Source organism: Diadema antillarum, unplaced genomic scaffold (assembly GCF_040938485.1).
Source record: "Diadema antillarum isolate AM-2024a unplaced genomic scaffold, OU_Dant_1.0 seq00000871_RagTag, whole genome shotgun sequence".
Lineage (NCBI taxonomy): Eukaryota > Metazoa > Echinodermata > Echinoidea > Diadematoida > Diadematidae > Diadema > Diadema antillarum.
Window position 1 is genome coordinate 902,436 of NW_027271737.1, and position 21,314 is coordinate 923,749.

Here is a 21,314-nt window from a genome sequence, read left to right on the forward strand (position 1 = left end):
TGCTCTGTTTACTTCATTCAAAACGAAATTTTTCAAACACCCATATCACATTATTTACAGCGCTTTAAAAGCTACAAAGTGATATTATTTTGAACGTTATAACTTTGTTAGAGGGCCAATCTACGTCCTGAATTACGAAAGCCTCTACAAATCTCTCAAATAAGGTGTCTTTTTTTTTAAAGAAAACAGAGCAAATTGGCAAAATCATATTGTTGTCCTTTCCTTCTCGTTATCATGTGCTTCATTGGTTTCAAGAACTTTTAACTTCAAAATTAATTCTATTCCATTAAATGCACCTTTTCATAGAAGAAACAACGTCCACTTCTCAAACTTCAACAACGGCTGCTTCAACGGAAGCCACGAGTGCAGGTAAAGAACATGATTTTTTTTTCTTTATCACGAACATTTTATTCCTATTTTCCCTTCAAATATGATTACAATCATGCCAGTAAAATGAAACATTCTCCGACCTGTCCCACCTTCTACCCCAAAATGTGTATATTTCATTCAGATGGAAATGATCGTATGGACCCTTTAAGCATCATCCTCATTTTCTAAACCTGCTTATCATTGTCAAAACAGATTCTTATCAAAAAGTAAGAAGCATAAGACGAAAATGACTACTATATTTCCGGTTTTCTTCCCCAAATTCATAAAGTGATCTCCCTTTTAAAGTGGTCCACAGGAACGGCGTGTTTTATATATATATATATATATATATATATATATATATATATATATAATTATAGCTGGATAGTATAAAGTGCATAAACATAGATAAGGATATGATATATAATTCTGGGACCTGAATATTCACTTTGTTTTAACGAGAATTCCGTTCTAACCGCGTTTGATAAACGAAAGTGCACAGTACTGTATAAAGTTAATGTATTGTAATTGAATCGCACTCCTATCCATTCCATTTGCCTGTTTACATCAGGGACATCACCTGCTGTTCCATCGACAACCACGGCTGCCCCGACCTTGCCGACGGAAGCAACAACATCTCCGGGTATAAAAATATGATTTTTGTTATCTTTTCATTTGAATGGACTTCATATTTTACTTCACTTTTCTAGGTAGTCGAATAAGTGAAATGAAACACAACTTCAAAATGATCCTTCACCTGCTCTCCAACAGAAGATATCTAATTCCATGTTTTTACTTTAAAACAAGCTATCATATGAAACTGTTACCAAATCACTCATTTATATACTTTGTACTGTTGAGTTAAATGTGGTTGGATATGTATAGAGACCCCATTGTGTTATGTCGACATTGATGTGGAAAATTGGAGTTAATCAAACACAAAGAATTTCGTTTCTTTTTGCAAAGCCAGGAGAGGGCCAAACGTGGAACTGATAGGTTGGAGAGTCGAGAACTTTCCATTTAACTTATATTTCTCTACATCTAAATGAACTCTGCAGCCGCTTCTTACCGAACTACTCTCTCCATCCCAATAATTATGCATGCGTTCCTTCATACTGCAGAAGTCACTGCCAGGACTACTACACAAGTTCAACCCACTTCTGCTCCGGGAACCGAGCAAACTACAGCAGTAATAGAGGAAACAACTGCTACACCTAGAGCAACATATGCAACTCAGACAACCGTCACATATACCACTTCAACAACTGAGCAACCAACAACAACACCAGGTAATGTCCTTGTCCTTGCAACGCGATTTACGTCCCATTGGTATAAACATTAAAGACAGTGGAACACTCAATATCGTATAGCAAAAACATATAAAAAGTTGAGACTTACAATTGATCTTTGCTTTCAGAATGCTACGAGCCACAGGAGCCATTGCAGTCAGTGAGTCTTTTGACATACGAAGCCAGCTTCAGTCAACCGACCACTATCACTGGAATCAAACTACCTGCCATCAGCGCCAGTACAACAACTACAGTGGTATTCAGGATCAAGCGCACCGATGGAGATGAATGGATTACTGTTCCTGCCGTAAGCACAGACTCGGGATCAGGATCCGGGGATCTCTCCGGTTCAGGATCGGGAGAATCAGAGGATCAGGTAATAAAAGCCTCAACATGTTTTGCTTCTAGTATGTTTTAAGTGGAAAGAGTATAGGTTGGTGTACAATCCTCAACCCTTCGTGTGCTTTTTCGTGCTCCCATGTATTTGTTTGCATTTTTACGAACATTGCCCTGTTCCTGTACAACATCGCAAAATTGTACAAAAATGTACAATATTATTGCTTACCATTGTTTCCTTACTCTTTACTTAGGGTGAAGTGACATTTACTTTGAGTGACATTGCTTCAACGAACCTCTGGCTTCCATCCGAATTGGGGCCTGTGCGAGCTATCGAAGCAACATTTGGAGCTCCACTTAATCTGGGAAATGAGATCGACGTCTACGGCTGTCAGGGTACGTGCAATTTAAGCCACACATCACAAACAGTGCTTTCATGTTAAATAATTTGGATGAGTTGTTTGAGTCTAGAAGAACAGTTCTCGTTCAGTATCATAATTCATGCAGTTCTGTCGAACATGTCTGTGTTGATCATGTAATCTTCGAGGTATTCAAACATGGAATACTAGTATGCAATCATATATTTTGGATCATTTCGTTTTCCCCCAGTACATTAAAAGATCCATTGCATTCACTCTGTTCGTTTTGTGTTGTACATGTATAATCAGTTAACTTGCAGCATTTTAATTATTAGCAATAGCAAGATCGATTTCCTTATGAAGATTTCAACATATTCATATCCCCCCCCCCCCTCGTTGATCTTTAAAATCTAGGACCAACTCCTGCTCCAACAACGAGAGGTACATCTCCGCCAGGTAATTATCCTATCATTTTAAAAATCTTATGTTTGTTCGGTTTGTTCAAATACCATGAAACATTTGAAAAGTAATGTAGGTGTACTTTTGATTCTTAAGACCACAGTTAGTCGTCAAACGCTCCAGTCTCATTTGCTTTTGTTTCAGTATGTCATCATGTTTTTTCTAACATTATACATTTCCTTGAGAGTAATATGTATATATATATATATATATATATATATATATATATATATATTCTTTACACCCGGTTTGTGCTGTTCCTTACAATTTACATTCAATTTTACGTTGGTGCATGTTTTTCCCTATACATCTTCTTATACAATCGTCCTTACAATCGGTATTAATGCGTTAGAACAATTAATTTGATTTATAACATATCTTCAAATTTTGTTATACATTGTAATGAAAAAGGAATGCATAAATAAAATGAACAGAACTGAACTGGCATGCAACTAAGCATGGAATTTAATTGAGAACAATGTCCAACATTGACTACTACTGAGAATTCAGTACTTTGAAACGATTGTCATTGCCACAATATAATACATTGCTATGTATCCCGGAAAACATAAATGAAATTATAATACCCTCTTCGTAAAGAAATTACCTAATGACCAAAGAGACCTAACTACCATTTTAGCTTGCTAACATTTACTTCCTGTCACGTCGATTTCTTTCATTTTCCCCCACCTTATACAGAAATAACAACTGTTGGTCACGGGGGTAAGTTTCAACAATGACGTAGTGACATGCTGTTCAGGTTCCCTTGTTTTTGTTAAGAATGAAAACTCTCTAGCCATATTTTCTGTCCATATTTTCCTCTATACATGTGATGTTTTCATTCAAAACCTTTTGCAGAAATCAAAACTCCCAGGACTCGACCGCCACGACCAACAACAACACCTGCCCCGGGAACTACAGTGGTAGTAGGGGAGACAAGTGCCACGCCAACAGTAACAACTGCTACTCAGACGACCGTCATATATACCACTCAAGCAACTGAACAACCAACAACAACACCAGGTAATTTTAATGTCACTGTAATTTGATTCATTTCCCATTAGTATAAACATCAACAGCTGTGGAACAATATGAAAAAAATATCTTAACTGATAACTGAGACTTACGATTTACCTTTGCTTTCAGAATGCTACGAGCCACAGGAGCCATTGCAGTCAGTCAGTCCCTTGACATACGAAGCCAGCTTTAGTCAGCCTACTACTATCACTGGAATCAAATTACCTGCCATCAGCGCTAGTACAACGACTACAGTGATATTCAGGATCAAGCGCGCCGAAGGTGATGAATGGATCACTGTTCTTGCCGAAAACGCAGACTCGGGATCTGGTGACCTCTCTGGTTCAGGATCGGGAGAGTCAGAGAATCAGGTAAATCATCAACAGACAAGTATTCTCTTACTTTACACAGAACATGCATTACTACTACATGTATTAGGACGTTATAGGAGGAAAGGGGCGTTATTTCACTCATACTCCCTACTTAATCCTTTGTGTCATTTGATTGTTGATTTGCACAGACACGAACCCTAAAGCATTATATAAGATGTCCAACGTGAATGTATGATAGAAAAAGGGTTAACAATTATTCTCGATGCTCAGTGTATCAACCCTACCTGTCAAATTCCTACAGATCATATACTCTGATTCATCATACTAATATTTTCTATCTTTCTTGGAACATGATTGTGTGATCCCTTTAATGCAGTCGTATTTGAAACATATTTGATTTTCCAGATTTGCACTTGCATTTTATAAGCATTGTTTGGTCCAGCTATTAAATAGAAAGGTTGTACTAATGCACTGATTAATTTCTTTCTATTCATTACATAGGGCGAAGTAACATTTTCTTTGAGCGACTCTGCTTCAACGACTATCTGGCTACCTTCAGCACTTGGACCTGTGCGAGCTATCGAAGCAACATTTGGAGCTCCACTTAATCTTGGAAATGAGATCGATGTCTACGGCTGTCAGGGTAGGTGCACTTTAAGCGACACATTCACAAACAACACTCTCATGTGACGAGTTCCTGTGAGTTCGAACACCCAATTCTCGTTCACGATTTCAGAAGTCAAGCAGTTCTGTCGAAGGGTCACGCTATCGATCGTGTCTGTCGTGTTCATGTAAACCTCTAGATACCAAGGATAGGAATATACTAAGATTTATTGTTGATCATTGATTACCCCTGTATACATTATAAGACAAGTGAAATTAACCCCGTGCATTGTGAAATCTATAATCAGTGAACTTGCATCATTCCCAGTTGTTAGCTATGGCAAAGTCGATTCCCATAACTAGGTTCCTAGGTTCCTATGTACTCATGTTTTCCCCTCTGTGTGCATTTGAAACGTAGGACCCACTCCGGCCCCAACAACAAGAGGTACCTCTCGCCCAGGTAATACATCGTGTTTTTACACAAGTCTTCGGTTTGTTCAGTTTGTTCATATGCCATGCAATATTCACAAAAGTCTTTTTTTTTTAATTTAAATGTCAAGACTACAGCAAGGCGCCAAACGTTGCAGTTTCATTAAATTGCTTCGATAGATAATATGTTTATTGTGACATATTGAACTTTCATTTAAGAAGGTCTGCACCTTACTTTATATACGAGCTGAAAGTGTATCAGGAACATTGACCTGTAAAGTAATAGTGTTCCATTTAAATGTGCCTGTTTACAATAGGGACATCCCCTACTGCTCCCTTAACAACAACGGCTGCTCCAACCGAAGGAACAACAGCTACAGGTAATAAAGAAGACGTTGTTCTCTTCAAATTTCTTTTTCTTATTTTTCCCATATATATATATATATATATATATATATATATATATAATCCTCTTCGTTTTACAAAGTACCTATTTGTCCTACAAGACATAATTGCTAATTGAGCTTCCTAACATTGACTTTCTGTAACATCGACTTCTTTCATGTTTCACACCTTATACAGAGCCAACAACTACAACAGGTACACCCAAAGTAACAACTCAGACGACCGTCACATATACCACTTCAGCAACTGAACAACCAACAACAACACCAGGTAATTTTCATGTCATTTCTACATAATTCATGCCCTACTACATTAACAACAGTAGAACACTAACGTATAGCAAAAATATTTTGCCCAAAACTGAGACCTACAATTCACCTTTGCTTTCAGAATGCTACGAGCCACAGGAGCCATTGCAGTCAGTGAGTCCCTTGACATACGAAGCCAGCTTCAGTCAGCCTACTACTATCACTGGCATCAAACTACCTGCTAGCAGCTTTGCTTTAGTGACTACAGTGGTATTTAGGATCAAGCGCACCGAAGGAGATGAATGGATCATTGTTCCTGCCGAAAGTACGGACTCGGGATCAGGATCTGGTGACCTCTCCGGTTCAGGATCGGGAGAGTCAGAGAGTCAGGTAAATCCTGAACAGACAAGTACTCCCTTATTCTACACAGAGGACGTTTTGCTTCTCCTTGTATCAAGGCGTTATGAGAGAAAAGGGGACGTGATTCCACCTGTACCTTCCACTTCGCCCTTTTTGTGTTCTGACTACTGATTTGAACAGGCAACCCAAATAGGTACACGCTGTCCACCGTCCATGCATGACAGAGAAGGGTTAACAATATCCCCGATGCTCAGTGTACCATTTCTACTTGTCAATCTTCTTTAGATCATCTATACTGATCAATCATATTGATACCCTGTCTTTTTCTTGGGCAAACATGATTCCATTAATACAATCGCATTTTGTAGATAATTGTTTTTTCCATGAGTGTATTTGCATTTTGTGAACATGGTGTGGTCCAGCTATAAAACAGAAAATTTGTAGTCGTGCACTGATTAATTTCACTGTATTCTTTACATAGGGAGAAGTAACGTTTGCTTTGAGTGACTCAGCTTCAACAAATCTCTGGCTACCTTCAACATTGGGGCCTGTCCGAGCTATCGAAGTAACATTTGGAGCTCCACTTAATCTGGGAAATGAGATCGATGTCTATGGCTGTCAAGGTAGGTGCAATTTAAGCGACACTTTCACAAACAAGACTCTTATGTAAAATATTTTGATTGAGGTTTTTTCTACTACAAAACAGAAATCTTGTACACGATTAGCATTCAATGAGTTCTGTCTTTCAACGTGCTTTCGTGATCCTGAAATCTTGTAGATACGCAGAAAACGAATGTGCTACGATTTATTTGTGATCATTTGGTTGTTTATCCGTATTCTAATATACAGTTCACATTACATTACTCCGCCTGCTATGTATTGTTTAATCAGTAAACTTGCAGCATTTCCCGTTTGTTAGCTGTAAGTAGGTAGCTACGTATTTGATTTCCCCACTGTTTTTCTCTAAAACATAGGACCAACTCCGGCTCCAACCACAAGAGGTACTTCCCCGCCAGGTAATGTATTGTGTTTTTACAAAATACTTTGGTTTCTTTGAAATATCATGTCTGTTCGGTTTATTCAAATACCATGAAACATTCAAAGAGTGTTATAATTAACAGTGTTATAATTAACAATCTTAAGACGACAGCTAGGCGCAAAACTCCGCAGCCTCATTTCCTTCTATTTCACTATAATATAGTGAAATAGAAGGAAATGAGACTGCAGAGTTTTAGTTATATCATAACCATGTTTTTTGTAAGATATTGAAATAACATCAAGGACCTACCTCACCTTAATTTATATGTAAGCTGAAATAGTAACAGGAACATTGACCTGTTAAGTAATAGTGTTCCATTCAAATGTGCCTGCTTACAATAGGGACATCCCCTACTGCTCCATCCACAACAACTGCTCCAACCGAAAAAACAACAGCTGCAGGTAATAAAACTCTTCTCGGTTTTCTTCTATTTGTTCTTATTTGTATCCCAAATTCCATTCAAATGATTTATTAAGATTACCAACTGTTTAAAAAAAACCTCCCCCCCTCCCCTAAATACTTTTGCACAGTAATCCTTACAGTTTTTTCTTAGTACACTGATATCCAATAATTCATTCGACCAATTTCATAAGAGTTAGTGTGGATTTTTACCATCAAGATTTTCTCTCCCATTGCAGTTATTTGACTTTCGGGCATGGCATTCAAACGAAATGTGGGATAGTCAATATTTGGTGGATATCCAGACTCTTTTTTTAAGACAGAGAGAGTAGCTACTTGGCCGGATAGATCTAATTGCCATTTGAGCTTCCTAAACTTGACCTTTTGTCTCACCAATTTCTTTCATTTTTACCACCTTATACAGAAACAACCACTCTTGGTCAGTCGGGTAAGTCTCAACTACGTTGTCTTTTATTTTAATACTGAGGTAATGGCATGTCCTTTATAACTTTGTTATTGTTTGATGTTTCATCGTCATATTTGGCACATGGGTAGAGCAACTCATACTCTACATAACCACATACATGTACTTGAATTTTTTTCATGGCCACCAATAGAGGACGCTATTTACCAAAATACATAGGAAATAAGCTAAAAACATGATTTTTTTCTGTACAATTTATGTATCCCCAGTATATATGTCTGATCATTTATTAATATTTTTCATATTTGCCACAAATGATGTGTAAGTCAAAGCTCATTATTTGTTATGGTTGAAATTTCTCAAGGTCACCACATTTGGCGCTATTCATAACATAATAAAGAAATACATTGTGAGACCTCCGGTGTATTGTTTGGGATAGATACATGCATATTTATCACATTTCATATTTCCATAATATTGGAATTTTAAGTTTGCAGATTGATAATGTGATAGCCAAATAATATTAGAGGTATACCTTGGGTGAAGGAATCAAAATGACACAAAATAGAACGGCAATATTTGGAAAATACTGGTATTTTCAGGTATCTCTATTATATCTATTGTTTTATGCCGTTGTCAGAGAAAAACAAAGGAAATAATAGGGAAAAACATTTCAGGGCCAGAATTACTTCACATTTTGCTTCTTCAGCAAATTTCAGCCAAGAAACGCCCATTTCATACATAATAATATTGTTAATTGGAATTGGAACAGAAAAATACACAAAATCTGACTGACGTGGTTGTCCGTTTATGGTTGCCGTGGCAACCAGCAATATCAATATAGCTAAATTACATATCAAAATGTTTGGAATAAGATTTTAGGAAAAGTCACCAAATTTGGTTAAAATTGCAAGGAGTGGCGAATGAAAATCTGGTAGGGGCACAATGTGCCCCCCCCTCTTGGGCTTTATAGGGTTAGGTTTCCTGAATGAATGATGGAATTCGGAAAGTTGAATATTTCCTCAATGTCATCACTCAGCGTATTCTCCGTAGAATGTCAGCCAGCTATACAAGTTTCGCTTTCATTTATTTTGCAGAAATCACAAGCCCCAGAACTCGACCACCGCGACCAACAACAACCACAGCTGCCCCGACAACGAAGCAAACTACGGTGGAGATCTTGGAGACAACTGCAACTCCTGAAGCAACAACTGCCACAGTCAAATATACCACAGAAGCAACAGAGCAACCAACAACACCAGGTACACTGTAATTCCCAAAGCAATATGATGTTATTCGTGTAGTTTAATTCTGTTAAGGGCAAATTCTAACGTCTTGACGTCAGAAGAATCTGCATAAGAAGGTACACACATAGGGTTATCCCAATAGTACCAAGATCACACGCATGTACTCCGATCCATGTCCACACTCTATACTACATGTGACCGTGCACCTCAAAACGAACATAAAGTCGCACACACTAATTTTGCGTGAGGACTGAAAATAAGTGAAATGGGTCAACCTAGCCGAACTCGACTTTTTCATATTTTCTGAAAGAACGGGTCTTCTTTTACATTATCCAAAAATTTTGTATCATAAAACGGGCAGGAAAGTGTGTTTTTTAGCAGTTTATCTCGAACATTTTTGGTAGAATAGTGTGATTAGGTGTGTCTTTAGAATCCCTTTTCCATTTCTGAAAAACATTGTCCACACTCTTCACTTTCAACTCTAATAACTTTTGACAGGATAGTGCTACTGCTTGGAAAGTTGGCATTAACTATGGACAGAATGTGTTAATGAGGCATGCTTAATTTTAGTTTAATCTGATAATCCCTGCATTGTTGTTACTCTGGTGGTTTTTTTTTTCCTGTTTTTTGTCCCATTCATCGCACAGCCAGCACGGTTTGGTAAAGATTAAGCGCTTGAATAGACACTGTACTTCAGAGCCTCTTTTCTCAGTTCACACTTTTCCTGAGTTTGTGCTTTCTTTCCAATATTTAGATAGGTTAGAAGAGTCCATTTGATTTGAGTTATACATCATTTTAAAGCTTAAAGTCTGCTCTTTCAGAATATGGTCTTAACTAAAAATTCATGTCTGGCGACTTTTTGTTTGTTTTGAGGTGCATATACATATACACGTTTTATTCCTGACTCTATAGGCAGTCTCAGCAAAGATTCGACGAAAGCGCGCGCACACACACACAGAGGTGCCAACTATTACTTTAAGCAACATTTTGTAGTATTTTTTTATGCAATGCAGGATTCGTATAAAATACTGTTTCACCTAAATATTACAATACATGCCCATTGCAGGAAGGTTAATAGCCAAAAATTCTTTCCACCAAAATATGCCGTCTGAACGGTTATAATTGTTCGCAAGGTTGGCATCCCTGCGCTGATGTCATCTCAGTCAGGTACCCGTCGCCAAATTCAAAACTAGTATCATTTTTAGCTATTCTTCCAAATTATTTTCAATGTTTTGATTGAAAGATTAAGATAGAGCTTGCAGTACATGGGGAGGGCGTTTTGGGCGTTGCGGCTGACTTTAACATAACCCCATGTAATCCAGATCTTTCCTACAATATTATTGTAGATGCACTTGTGTAGAGATTCCTACTATCATGTCCTCCACGAACGCACTTGTCTACTGAACTTGCTCTCTTTCAGAGGTGACAACCTCTACGATTCGAGTGACCACAACTGCTGCTCCAACTGAACCGACTATTGTTCCGGGTAATGAACATTATTACCATAGTCATGTGCATTATTGTGTTCATCGATATATACGGCGGCAGAAATATTTGCTTAAAGATATGTCATTGGTCTTCATGAAAAAGGCCCGCTGGTCGGTGATGGTGCATAATGCTTTTACTTGACTAAGGCGGCGAGGAACATAATCATTATTTTGCTATAGTAGTGGCATTTCGTGTTATATCACTCACTGATATTCCACAGTTTGACTGGCCGCTGACGGGGCTTGAATGAAATGATGTGCATTTTATATGTCGATCATACCCTTTAACATATTGCCTTGTCTGTCGTTACAATATAGCACTTCAAAGTTGATCGGGATTTGTAATATTCCTTCAATAGACAATGCTTTTCATTTTTCACTAAATGCCTGATGAATTACAACTGTAAAAAGGCAAATCTCTTTATCATAATCTGAGCCATGTAAATAATGATGAAGAATCATTGGCTAAAGCAGGTTCCGTGCTAAAATAGAAAAAACTGAACTGAACTGAACTGAATGAAAGGTTTCGTATCATCCGTAATTACGTACATTGTATGTTGGGGGTTTTTTGCGGTAGGGAGTTTATCATTGAAACAACATCTCTAGCAATAATTGGTATTTCAAATTTACTTGATCTTTCAGAATGCTACGAGCCACAGGAGCCATTGCAGTCAGTGAGTCCTTTGACATACGAAGCCAGCTTCAGTCAGCCTACTACTATCACCGGAATCAAACTACCTGCCACTAGCGCTATTACAACGACTACAGTAGTATTCAGAATCAAGCGCGCCGAAGGAGATGAATGGATTACTCTTAATGCCCAAAGCGCAGACTCAGGATCTGGTGACCTCTCCGGTTCAGGGTCAGGAGAATCAGAGAATCAGGTAGATCTTCGACACACAAGTATCTCCTTTTTCTACATAGAACATGTTTTGCTTCTAATTTGTATCAACACGTTATGCAAGGAAAAAAAGGCAGTCCACCTGTACTTAATACTTAACCATTTGTGTGTTTTATATGCTGATTTGCACAGCCAACCCTAAAGCGTTTCATACGCTATCCAATGTCCATGCACAACAGAGAAAAGGTTAACAATATAAGATATTCTGATTTTGATTCTGATTCTGATTTTCGGTGTATTTCTCCTAATTATATCTTTTCTAGAGATCATCTACTCTGATTCATCATATTGATACTTTTTTTTTCGTTTTGGAAACATACATAACCCTGTTCATGGAATTGCGAGTGGTAGATAATAGAATTTTCATATTTGCATTCGCATTTTGTGAATAATACTGTTGCTTTGTCCATCCATCAAATATGAATTATTACTCATCTATTTTTTTTTCATAGGGCGAAGTAACGTTTTCTTTGAGTGACTCTGCTCCAACGAACCTCTGGCTTCCATCCGAATTGGGGCCTGTGAGAGCTATCGAAGTAACATTTGGAGCTCCACTTAATCTTGGCAATGAAATCGACGTCTATGGCTGCCAGGGTACGTGCAATTTAAGCAACACATTCACAAACAATCTGCCGACGAGTTCTTTCGAGTACGAAAACAAAATTCTCGTTCATGATTAGAATTTAAGCAGTTCTGTCGAACGTGTCTGTCGTGATCATTAAATCTTCTGGATACGCAGAAAAGGAATATACTAAAATTTATTTTTTATCATTTGATTCTTTATCCATGTATAGATTATAATAAACATAACATTCACTCCTCACGCTATGAACTGTATAATCAGTGAACTTGCAGCATTTGAAGTTGTTAGCTATGACAAGATCGATTTTCTTAAGTGTGTTTCTAAGTATTTATTTTTCCTCTGTGTTTTTCCTTAAAACGTAGGAACCACTCCCGCTCCAACCACGAGGGGTACTTCCCCGCCAGGTAAAATATCATATTTTTTCACAAAAATCTTTGGTTCGTTCGGTTTGTTCAAATACAATGAAACATTCACAAAGTAATACTTTTTTTTACAATCTTAAGATCACCGTAAGGCGCCAAACGCTGAAATCTCATTTACCTTATCAATGGATAATCATGTTTATTTTAACATCATTTGAATTACATTAAAGGACCCTTCTTCCTCCCTCGCACCTTACTTTATATACTAACTGAAATATTATCAGGAACATAGACATTTAAAGTAAACGTGTTTTATGCAAATGTACCTGCTTACAATAGGGACATCCCCTACTGCTCCGTCCACAACAACTGCTCCAACCGAAGGAACAACTGCTGCAGGTAATAAAAAAGGCATTGTTCTCGTCTAATTTCTTTTTCTTATTTTTTTTCCACATTTCGTTCGATAGTGAGGCGAGATATATTTAAGAATTACTCATAGTTTAAAAATTGTTTGTCTCCACCCATGCCCCCTGTCCCGCAAATATCTTGAAATAGTAATCCTTAATGACGTTCCCTATCTTATTCATATCAAAGAACTCATTGACTAAATTTTCCTGTCTGCCGGTAGGAATTTGTATGAACGTAAGCGCAAAGGATTATTACTATGACGATTATTTTTTTCTCCCCCACCCCCTGTCCCTCTCTCCCTCTCTCTCTCTCTCCTTTCAATTATTTGACATTCGGGCATAGCATTCAAATAAAATGTGGGATAGTCAACATTTGTTGCAGTTCAAGAATCCTCTTACCCCAAATCTTTGCATCAATCAGGATCTTGCCGCCCATTTTTTATGCTCGAATTTATCTTCCTGGTTACACCATGTATTGTAGTGATCTAATTCCATGCCAAACTAAATCTTCCATCGTGTCCATAGCAATATTCACCAGCCTGTGAAACAGTTTTCCTTTTCTTCGTTTTCGAATGACTCTCTACCCATCTGTGTACACATTGCAGTATGGAACCTTTCCCATGTTATTTTTCTAACATGGGATTAAACAGGGAATCTATTTGAGAATAATGTCCAGTACTGACTAATATTAACAGTTCAATCCTTTGATAAGATGGTCATCGTCACAGTATAATACATTGTTATGCATTGCCAATATATCATTGTCCTTTTCGTTTTACTAAGTACCTACTTGGTCTACAGGATCTAATTGTTATTTGAGCTTCCCAACATTGACTTTCTGTCTCATGGGTTTCTCTCATCTTTCACACCTTATACAGAAACAACAGCTACGACGGCTACACCAAAAGTAACAACTCAGACGACAGTCACATATACCACTTCAGCAACTGAACAACCAACAACAACACCAGGTAATTTCCATGTCATTGCAACATAATTCATGTATAAACATTAACAGTGGAACACTATCATGTAGCAAAGATATTTTACCCAAAACTGAGACTTAAAATTGACCTTTGCTTTCAGAATGCTACGAGCCACAGGAGCCTTTGCAAGCAGTGAGTCCCTTGACGTACGAAGCCAGCTTCAGTCAGCCTACTACTATATCTGGAATCAAACTACCTGCTATCAGCGCTGGTACAACGACTACAGTGGTGTTCAGAATCAAGCGCACCGATGGAGATGAATGGATTATAGTTCCTGCCCAAAGCGCAGACTCAGGATCTGGTGACCTCTCCGGTTCTGGATCGGGAGAGTCAGAGAATCAGGTGAGTCCTCAACAGACAAGTATCTCTTTATTCTACACAGAACATGCTTTACTACTACTTGTATCAAGACGTTATAGGACGAAAGAGGACGGTTTTTCCACTTGTACCTTCCACTTTATAACCCTTTGTGTGTTTGATTTCACATGTTTGTATTCGCATTTTATGAAGATTGTTTCAGCTATCAAACAGGAGAGTGGTACTCATGCATTGATTAATTTCTTGTATTCTTTACGCAGGGCGAAGTAACGTTTTCTTTGAGTGACTCGGCTTCAACGAATCTCTGGCTACCTTCCGCATTGGGGCCTGTACGAGCTATCGAAGCAACGTTTGGAGCTCCCCTTAATCTCGGAAATGAGATCCAGGTGTACGGCTGTCAGGGTAGGTGCAATTTAAACGCATTCACAAACAGCACTCTTATATTAAATAGGCCTACTGTGGAAGAGTTCTTTCGAGTTTGAATGCAGACTTCTCGCTCACGATTAGAATTCAAGCAGTTCTGTCGAAATTGTCTGTCGTGATCATGAATTTTTCTAAAAAATGAATGTACTAAGATTTATTTTTGAACATTTGATTGTGTATCCGTGTTCTAATAAACAGTGCACATTACATTCATTACTCCGCCTGCTATGTACACCGTAATCAGTGAACTTGCAGCATTTCCAGCTCTTAGATGCGGCAAGATCGATTTCCTTATGTAAGTCCCTACGTATTCATTTCCCCTCTGTTTGTCATTAAATGTAGGACCCACTCCGGCTCCAACAACGGGAGGTACCTCCCCGCCAGGTAATATGTAATATATTTTTTACGAATAGGGGGAAAAATAGAATCTTGGGTTTGTTCGGTTTGTTTAAAAATCATGAAACATTCACAAAGTAATACTCCTTACAGCCTTAAGACCACAGCAGGGCGCCAACCTGTGTTCGATTTGTTTTTTGTTCAGTAAGTTAGCATGATTCTTGTTACAATAACTTATATAATTATCGAAATTACACTAAGGACCCCCCGCCCGCCCCGTATTTTGTATCCAAGCTGACAGAGTATCAGGAACATTGACCTGTAAAGTAAAAGCGTTCCATTCAAACGTGTTTGCTTACAATAGGGACATCCCCTACTGCTCCATCAACAACAACGGCTGCTTCAACTGAAGGCACAACTACTGCAGGTAATAAGGATGACGTTGATCTTTTTGTTTCTTGTCCCCCACATTTCGTTCAAATATTAGGCGAAAAGATAACCAACATCTTCAAAATTCTTCGTCTTTAACCCTTTTAATCTTCAACTCATATGGAAGCGTGACAGGCTTACTCCCATATTTTTTATTAATCTCCCTCTCTCTGTCTCTCTCTCTCTCTATCTCTCTCTCTCTTCTCTTCTCTTCTCTCTTTCTCTCCTCTTTCATTTATTTGGCTTTCAGGCAGAGCATTCAAACGAAATGTGGGATAGTGAACATTTTTGAATATCTAGAACCTTACTCTATAAAATGTCTGCATCAATCGTTATCTTGCAGCCCATCATCTATGCTCGAATTGTTCTTCCTGGGTGAACCAAGTATTGTAGTGATCTACTCCCATGGAAGTCTAAATCGTCGATCGTGTCCGTAAATATATTCATCTACCTGTGAAACAGTGATTTTTTTTCGCCTGACACTCCCTTCTGTGAACACTGCATGATTTTTTCCCTTGCTATGTCTCTGGTAGGCCTTCTAAAATGATACATGTACAAAACTGACTTATAGTGAGGCTGACAATTTCCTACATTGTTGTGAACATATACCGCCAAAATAACAACATGAACAATATTCTTTTCTAAGATAGAGAAAGTAGCTACTTGGCCGTCATTTGGGCTTCATTAACTTGACTTTTTGTCCCATCGATTTCTTTCATCTTTCCATCCTTATACAGAAACAACCACTCTTGGTCTGTCGGGTAAGTCTCAACTACCTTGTCATTTATTTACTGGCGCAGTGGCATGTCCTTTAAGTTTCCTGAGTAAATAATGGAATTCGAATAGGTGGATTTTTCCTCAATGTCATCACGCAGCGTATTCTTCCCAGAATGTCAACCAGTTACACATGTTTCGCGTTCATTTATTTTGCAGAAACCACAACTCCCAGGACTCGAATGCCGCGACCAACAACAACCGCAGCTGCTCCGACAACGAAGCAAACTACGGTGGAGATCTTGGAGACAACTGTAACTCCTGAAGCAACAACTGTCACAGTCAAATCTACCCCTGCAGCAACAGAACAACCAACAACACCAGGTAATTCCCAAGCAAATGAATGTGATTTGTCTTTCATGGTTTAATTCTGTGAAGGGCAGACCATTTCTATAACGTCTTGACGTCATTAAAGAATGTATCCACACAGGGATATCGTATTTCGAACAAGAGCATACGTTTACGTGTTCTATTCCCTAACTTTAAAGGAAGTACTCTCAACAAGGGTTACTAGTAGACGATACAAACCAACGAACTCACACAAACACACACACACACAGATGTCACCTCTACTTTTTTTGGATGTGTTTTGCAGTTGTTGTATTTTTACATTAAAGAAAAACATACTGCGGGTTTCAGGCAAAATACTGTTTTTCCCACGTTTGTACTACTACGGGGTCATAAGTCCATTGCTGAAAAGGTGACAGTAATATTTTTCCACCGAAAATATGCCTTCTGAGCGGTTGTTTCCGAGGTTTGCATCCCTGCAAGCACATCATCTCAGTTTCCCATCGCAAACTCAAAACTAGCAGCATTTTTGTTCTTAATCAAACACCACGCAATGCAAGCAAGACGCCAGTTAAAACGCGCACCTCTACTACCACATTTATTTCGTCAGAAAGGATCCCTTCCAAATTAGTTTTCCTTGATTTGACTGATAGATCAAGATAATATGAGCTTGCAATGCGTACGAGAGAGGTGTTTTTGATAAGTGTTGTCACTTAAAACATAATTCCATGTTATTCATATCTCTCCGAGATGCACTTGCGTAGAGATTCCAAATAATCATATCCTGCCCGAACGCACTTGTCTTCTGAACTTGCTCTCTTTCAGAGGTGACAACCTCTACTATTCGAGTGACCACAACTTCGGCTCCGACAGAACCGACTGTTATTCCGGGTAATGAACATTACTACGTCTTACTACTGTACGCTAAATGTGGTTATGCCATATACCATGTATACGGTGGAAGGAATATTCGATTTTAGGTATTAAATGCTGTTTATAATATTCCGTTATGGTTCAAAATGAAAACACCTGACTGAGGCAGCGAGAATCAAAATCATGCTAGTTTGGTAGTAGTGACATCATTTCAGGTTACATTATTCTCTGATATTCCTCAATTTGACTGATAGCTGACGGGGCTTGTTTCACATGAAGCAATTTACGTAGACCATGCTCTATGCCAATATTGCCTCGTCTATCGTTGTCATGTAACACTTGACAGTCACTTGGTAGTCGTATTATCCTCTCGAGAAAGTGTTTTCCTTTCGCGCTGAATGATTGTTACACCTCTGAACGCAAAAAATAAAAAAATAAAAATAAAAATCTGGGGGTGTTTCCTAATAGGCCATTAATGACGACACGTTCCGTTTCGTTCTGCACAACCTATGTACTTCGTTTGACAGCGAGTTGTTATATTGATACAAAGTCTGTATGTTCAATCCTTGTGTGTTCGATTCAATTTGTTCTTGCAGAATGCTACGAGCCACAGGAGCCATTGCAGTCAGTGAGTCTTCTGACATACGAAGCCAGCTTCAGTCAGCCTACTACTATCACTGGAATCAAACTACCTGCCATCAGCGCGAGTAGAATTACAACGGTAACATTTAGGATCAAGCGCGCCGAAGGAGATGCGTGGATTATTGTTCCTACCGAAAACGCAGACTCGGGATCGGGATCCGGTGACCTCTCAGGATCAGGATCCGGAGATTCAGATAATCAGGTGAATTTTTCAACAGACAAACTGTGCCTTCAGTTTCATAAATGAGATGAGATGTACATCTACTTGCACAGATACGAATGAGAATAATTTCTTGCAGTATGACTCTTATGTTCTTTCACACCACTTGATACACACACACACACACACATATATATACATATATATATATATATATATATATATATATATATGTAATAACACATTATATATGTATATATAATACATATGTGTGTATCATAAAGTCTATTTCCATTAGACTTACCTTACATATAAAATACAGTGCCAGTGTTTCAGAGTACACTGTTTTTCGTGGGTGTTACCACCAGGTTTTTTGGTGTGTGTGTGTGTGTGTGTGGTTTTTTTTTTTGTCTACTTCAAACATTTATATGTATATGTATATGTATATATATGTATATGTATATACAATATAATATACATATACAATATATATGTATATTATATACTCTACAATACATATTCATGTGTGTATATGATTATATGCACACATTATCATATTTTTTTATCCTTGCATTTTTGTAGTGATGGTGAGTAGGTTAAGATGTAAAGAAAAATAAAGATTTGACTCCCAAATACCATGAAAATATATTTCAGCATTTTTTTTTTATTGCTATGATTAGAACTTATACATATTGATAATGATTACACTTCGCATTTTGGGAAGCTGATATTGTTGTTAACCTTGCGTTTCTGGCACATAAGTTCACTCTTATGTCTTATTCTCTACATAGGGTGAAGTGTCATTTATTTTGAGTGACACTGCTTCAACGAACCTCTGGCTTCCATCCGAATTGGGAACTGTGCGGGCCATCCAAGCAACATTTGGAGCTCCACTTAGCTCCGTGAATATAATCGAAGTCTACGGTTGCCAGGGTAGGTGCAATATGAGAGATAATTTGGTTAACCACACTCTCATAACTGCTTCCTTACTTTTTCCTGCTATTCGAGAAAATATAATTTTGTTGGAAAAATTCTGTTTGCAAAGCTACAAAAAATTGATACGTATCTTTACAGACGTAAAAATGTTTTCATTTTCCATTTTCCATTGTGAATTCCATTTCTCCGTAGACCGTGAACCTAGTAAGACTCCAAAGACAAGCCTGTACGTCCAAAAGCCAACAAGTGATACTATTTGAAACTACAGCAATACCAATTCGCTAAAATCCCTATAATGCAGCACCTCTTTATTTATGAAAATACAAAAAAAATGTATATCTATCATCACCTTTTATAAGAATCACAGGAAAGCCTTTTTCATACTCCTTTGATATCTAGCACGGTAATGGTGTCAACATAATTGACCTGCAAAATTATACTTTTCCATTAAATGTGATTGCTCACACTAGGGGCATCCTCTACTGCGCCACCTACCACAATGGCATCCTCTACGGAAGCAACAACTGCAGGTAATAAAGAAGAACTCTTCTCATTTTCCAAATTTGGTCAAAGCTCTTCTGTTGATTAGTGTAAACAACCAGAATTTCGAAATTCAGCATTGTAGATTCCCTCCCAACCTCATGAACATTTTGCTCACTTGAAGTGACGATTTGAAAGTGATATCAAAAGATTTAATAAAAGAATTATCCATGCAATTCATACGCAAGCGTTCAAAATAATTTTCTTACAGAATTTAGTGTCTTATACACAAAAGCTGTTCCTTGGAAAATGGAATTGACCGACTTCCCAGTTAACTGTTTGGTTGTGGTGATACGATTGAAAAATAGCAGGATGGCGAATACAACCAGAATAATCAGTATCATCTACTTTCTACTTTTGTACTTTTCTATACATCAATCTGAATATGGAAGACGATTTTTCTCCAACATCATTGAACCATTCTATGATCATCGTTGTGTTCGAGTCCATCGCAAGACTATATCCTCCTTTTAGAATATGATAATGTTTGCTTTCCTGTCGGACAGGCCAATTTCAAATCAATTCCTCTCATGAGCACAGTACACGTATCACGCATCTTCCTATGGTTCTTTCTCTACATAAACCAAAATAAACTTCGAGACATACGATTTCAGAATCAAATTTGTTCCATGCACATTGCGATTGAATTTTGTTTCTCAATCCAAAAGCTGTCTTCATGAAAAGGTATAGGCTACAGTATGTCGTATTTCCGGTAAAATACCGAATGCAATGTGACAGCTTCTTTACAGATCCAGCTCAAAAACTGAAATGAAAGGCAGTTATCAATTTTATACAAAATAGAAAAAAAAACACAATTTAGACAAATATGTCAATCACAACATTGATTTGATGGTCTTCAAAGTATTTAGATATAAGACAACTCAACAGTTACTGGTTTTAATATTTCCTTTCCTTATTGCACTTTATACAAAAATAACGACAGTCACTCAGTCTTTAGGTGTTTAGGTTCAAGAAAAAGGTAGAGTTATTGGTCCAAAACTATATAGACCTTTCGTTTATCCCTTTACGCACTATTTGTCTGTATAAATCCTGTTCCAATACTTTTAGTGAAGAACCTTGGGACTTAATAGACATGCTGTCTCTGATCTTACAGAAATTACTAGTCCCAAGGTTAGTACACGAGGAACAACCACTTCTATCCCTGGAACTGAACAAACCACGGTGGTAATAGAAGAAACAACTGCTCCACGTAGAGCAACAACTACAACTCAGACCACCGTCACATATACCACGTCAGCAACTGAACAACCAACAACAGCGCCAGGTAATTAAAAAAAAACAACATTCCGATTCCGACCCATTAGATGAGTCTATACCTCAGTGGAACACTTTAATCTGGGGAAAAACAACAACTAATGTCTGAGACTTCAAGTTGACTTGCTCTTTCAAAATGCTTCCAGACACATAGGAGACATATTTGTATGACAAAAAGAGTAACCTACAGGTAGTACAAAAGTTTAAATTTGAATATGTATCTGAGGTTTATCATTTTCATGCAGAAAGATATCTCCATTTCTGTGCGGTAGAACGAGT

At 37.9% G+C, this 21,314-nt stretch overlaps 1 protein-coding gene across 1 annotated transcript in view; it reads left to right on the forward strand.

Moving 5' to 3' along the window:
- The window catches only part of LOC139740673 (uncharacterized), a 161,612-nt gene that overhangs the window by 130,832 nt on the left and 9,466 nt on the right, over positions 1–21,314 (forward strand). Inside the window, exons 68-98 of the mRNA XM_071651245.1 lie at positions 307–369; positions 941–1,012; positions 1,491–1,658; positions 1,787–2,034; positions 2,249–2,390; positions 2,768–2,809; positions 3,512–3,535; positions 3,671–3,835; positions 5,989–6,236; positions 6,688–6,829; positions 7,181–7,222; positions 7,587–7,646; positions 8,069–8,092; positions 9,166–9,330; positions 10,736–10,801; positions 11,445–11,686; positions 12,156–12,297; positions 12,649–12,690; positions 12,988–13,047; positions 13,934–14,026; positions 14,142–14,383; positions 14,620–14,761; positions 15,125–15,166; positions 15,483–15,545; positions 16,285–16,308; positions 16,481–16,645; positions 17,435–17,500; positions 18,079–18,326; positions 19,076–19,217; positions 19,691–19,750; positions 20,875–21,045. Coding sequence (XP_071507346.1) covers positions 307–369; positions 941–1,012; positions 1,491–1,658; positions 1,787–2,034; positions 2,249–2,390; positions 2,768–2,809; positions 3,512–3,535; positions 3,671–3,835; positions 5,989–6,236; positions 6,688–6,829; positions 7,181–7,222; positions 7,587–7,646; positions 8,069–8,092; positions 9,166–9,330; positions 10,736–10,801; positions 11,445–11,686; positions 12,156–12,297; positions 12,649–12,690; positions 12,988–13,047; positions 13,934–14,026; positions 14,142–14,383; positions 14,620–14,761; positions 15,125–15,166; positions 15,483–15,545; positions 16,285–16,308; positions 16,481–16,645; positions 17,435–17,500; positions 18,079–18,326; positions 19,076–19,217; positions 19,691–19,750; positions 20,875–21,045 — 3,615 coding nt within the window. The remainder of the gene's footprint in view (positions 1–306; positions 370–940; positions 1,013–1,490; positions 1,659–1,786; positions 2,035–2,248; positions 2,391–2,767; positions 2,810–3,511; positions 3,536–3,670; positions 3,836–5,988; positions 6,237–6,687; positions 6,830–7,180; positions 7,223–7,586; positions 7,647–8,068; positions 8,093–9,165; positions 9,331–10,735; positions 10,802–11,444; positions 11,687–12,155; positions 12,298–12,648; positions 12,691–12,987; positions 13,048–13,933; positions 14,027–14,141; positions 14,384–14,619; positions 14,762–15,124; positions 15,167–15,482; positions 15,546–16,284; positions 16,309–16,480; positions 16,646–17,434; positions 17,501–18,078; positions 18,327–19,075; positions 19,218–19,690; positions 19,751–20,874; positions 21,046–21,314) is intronic.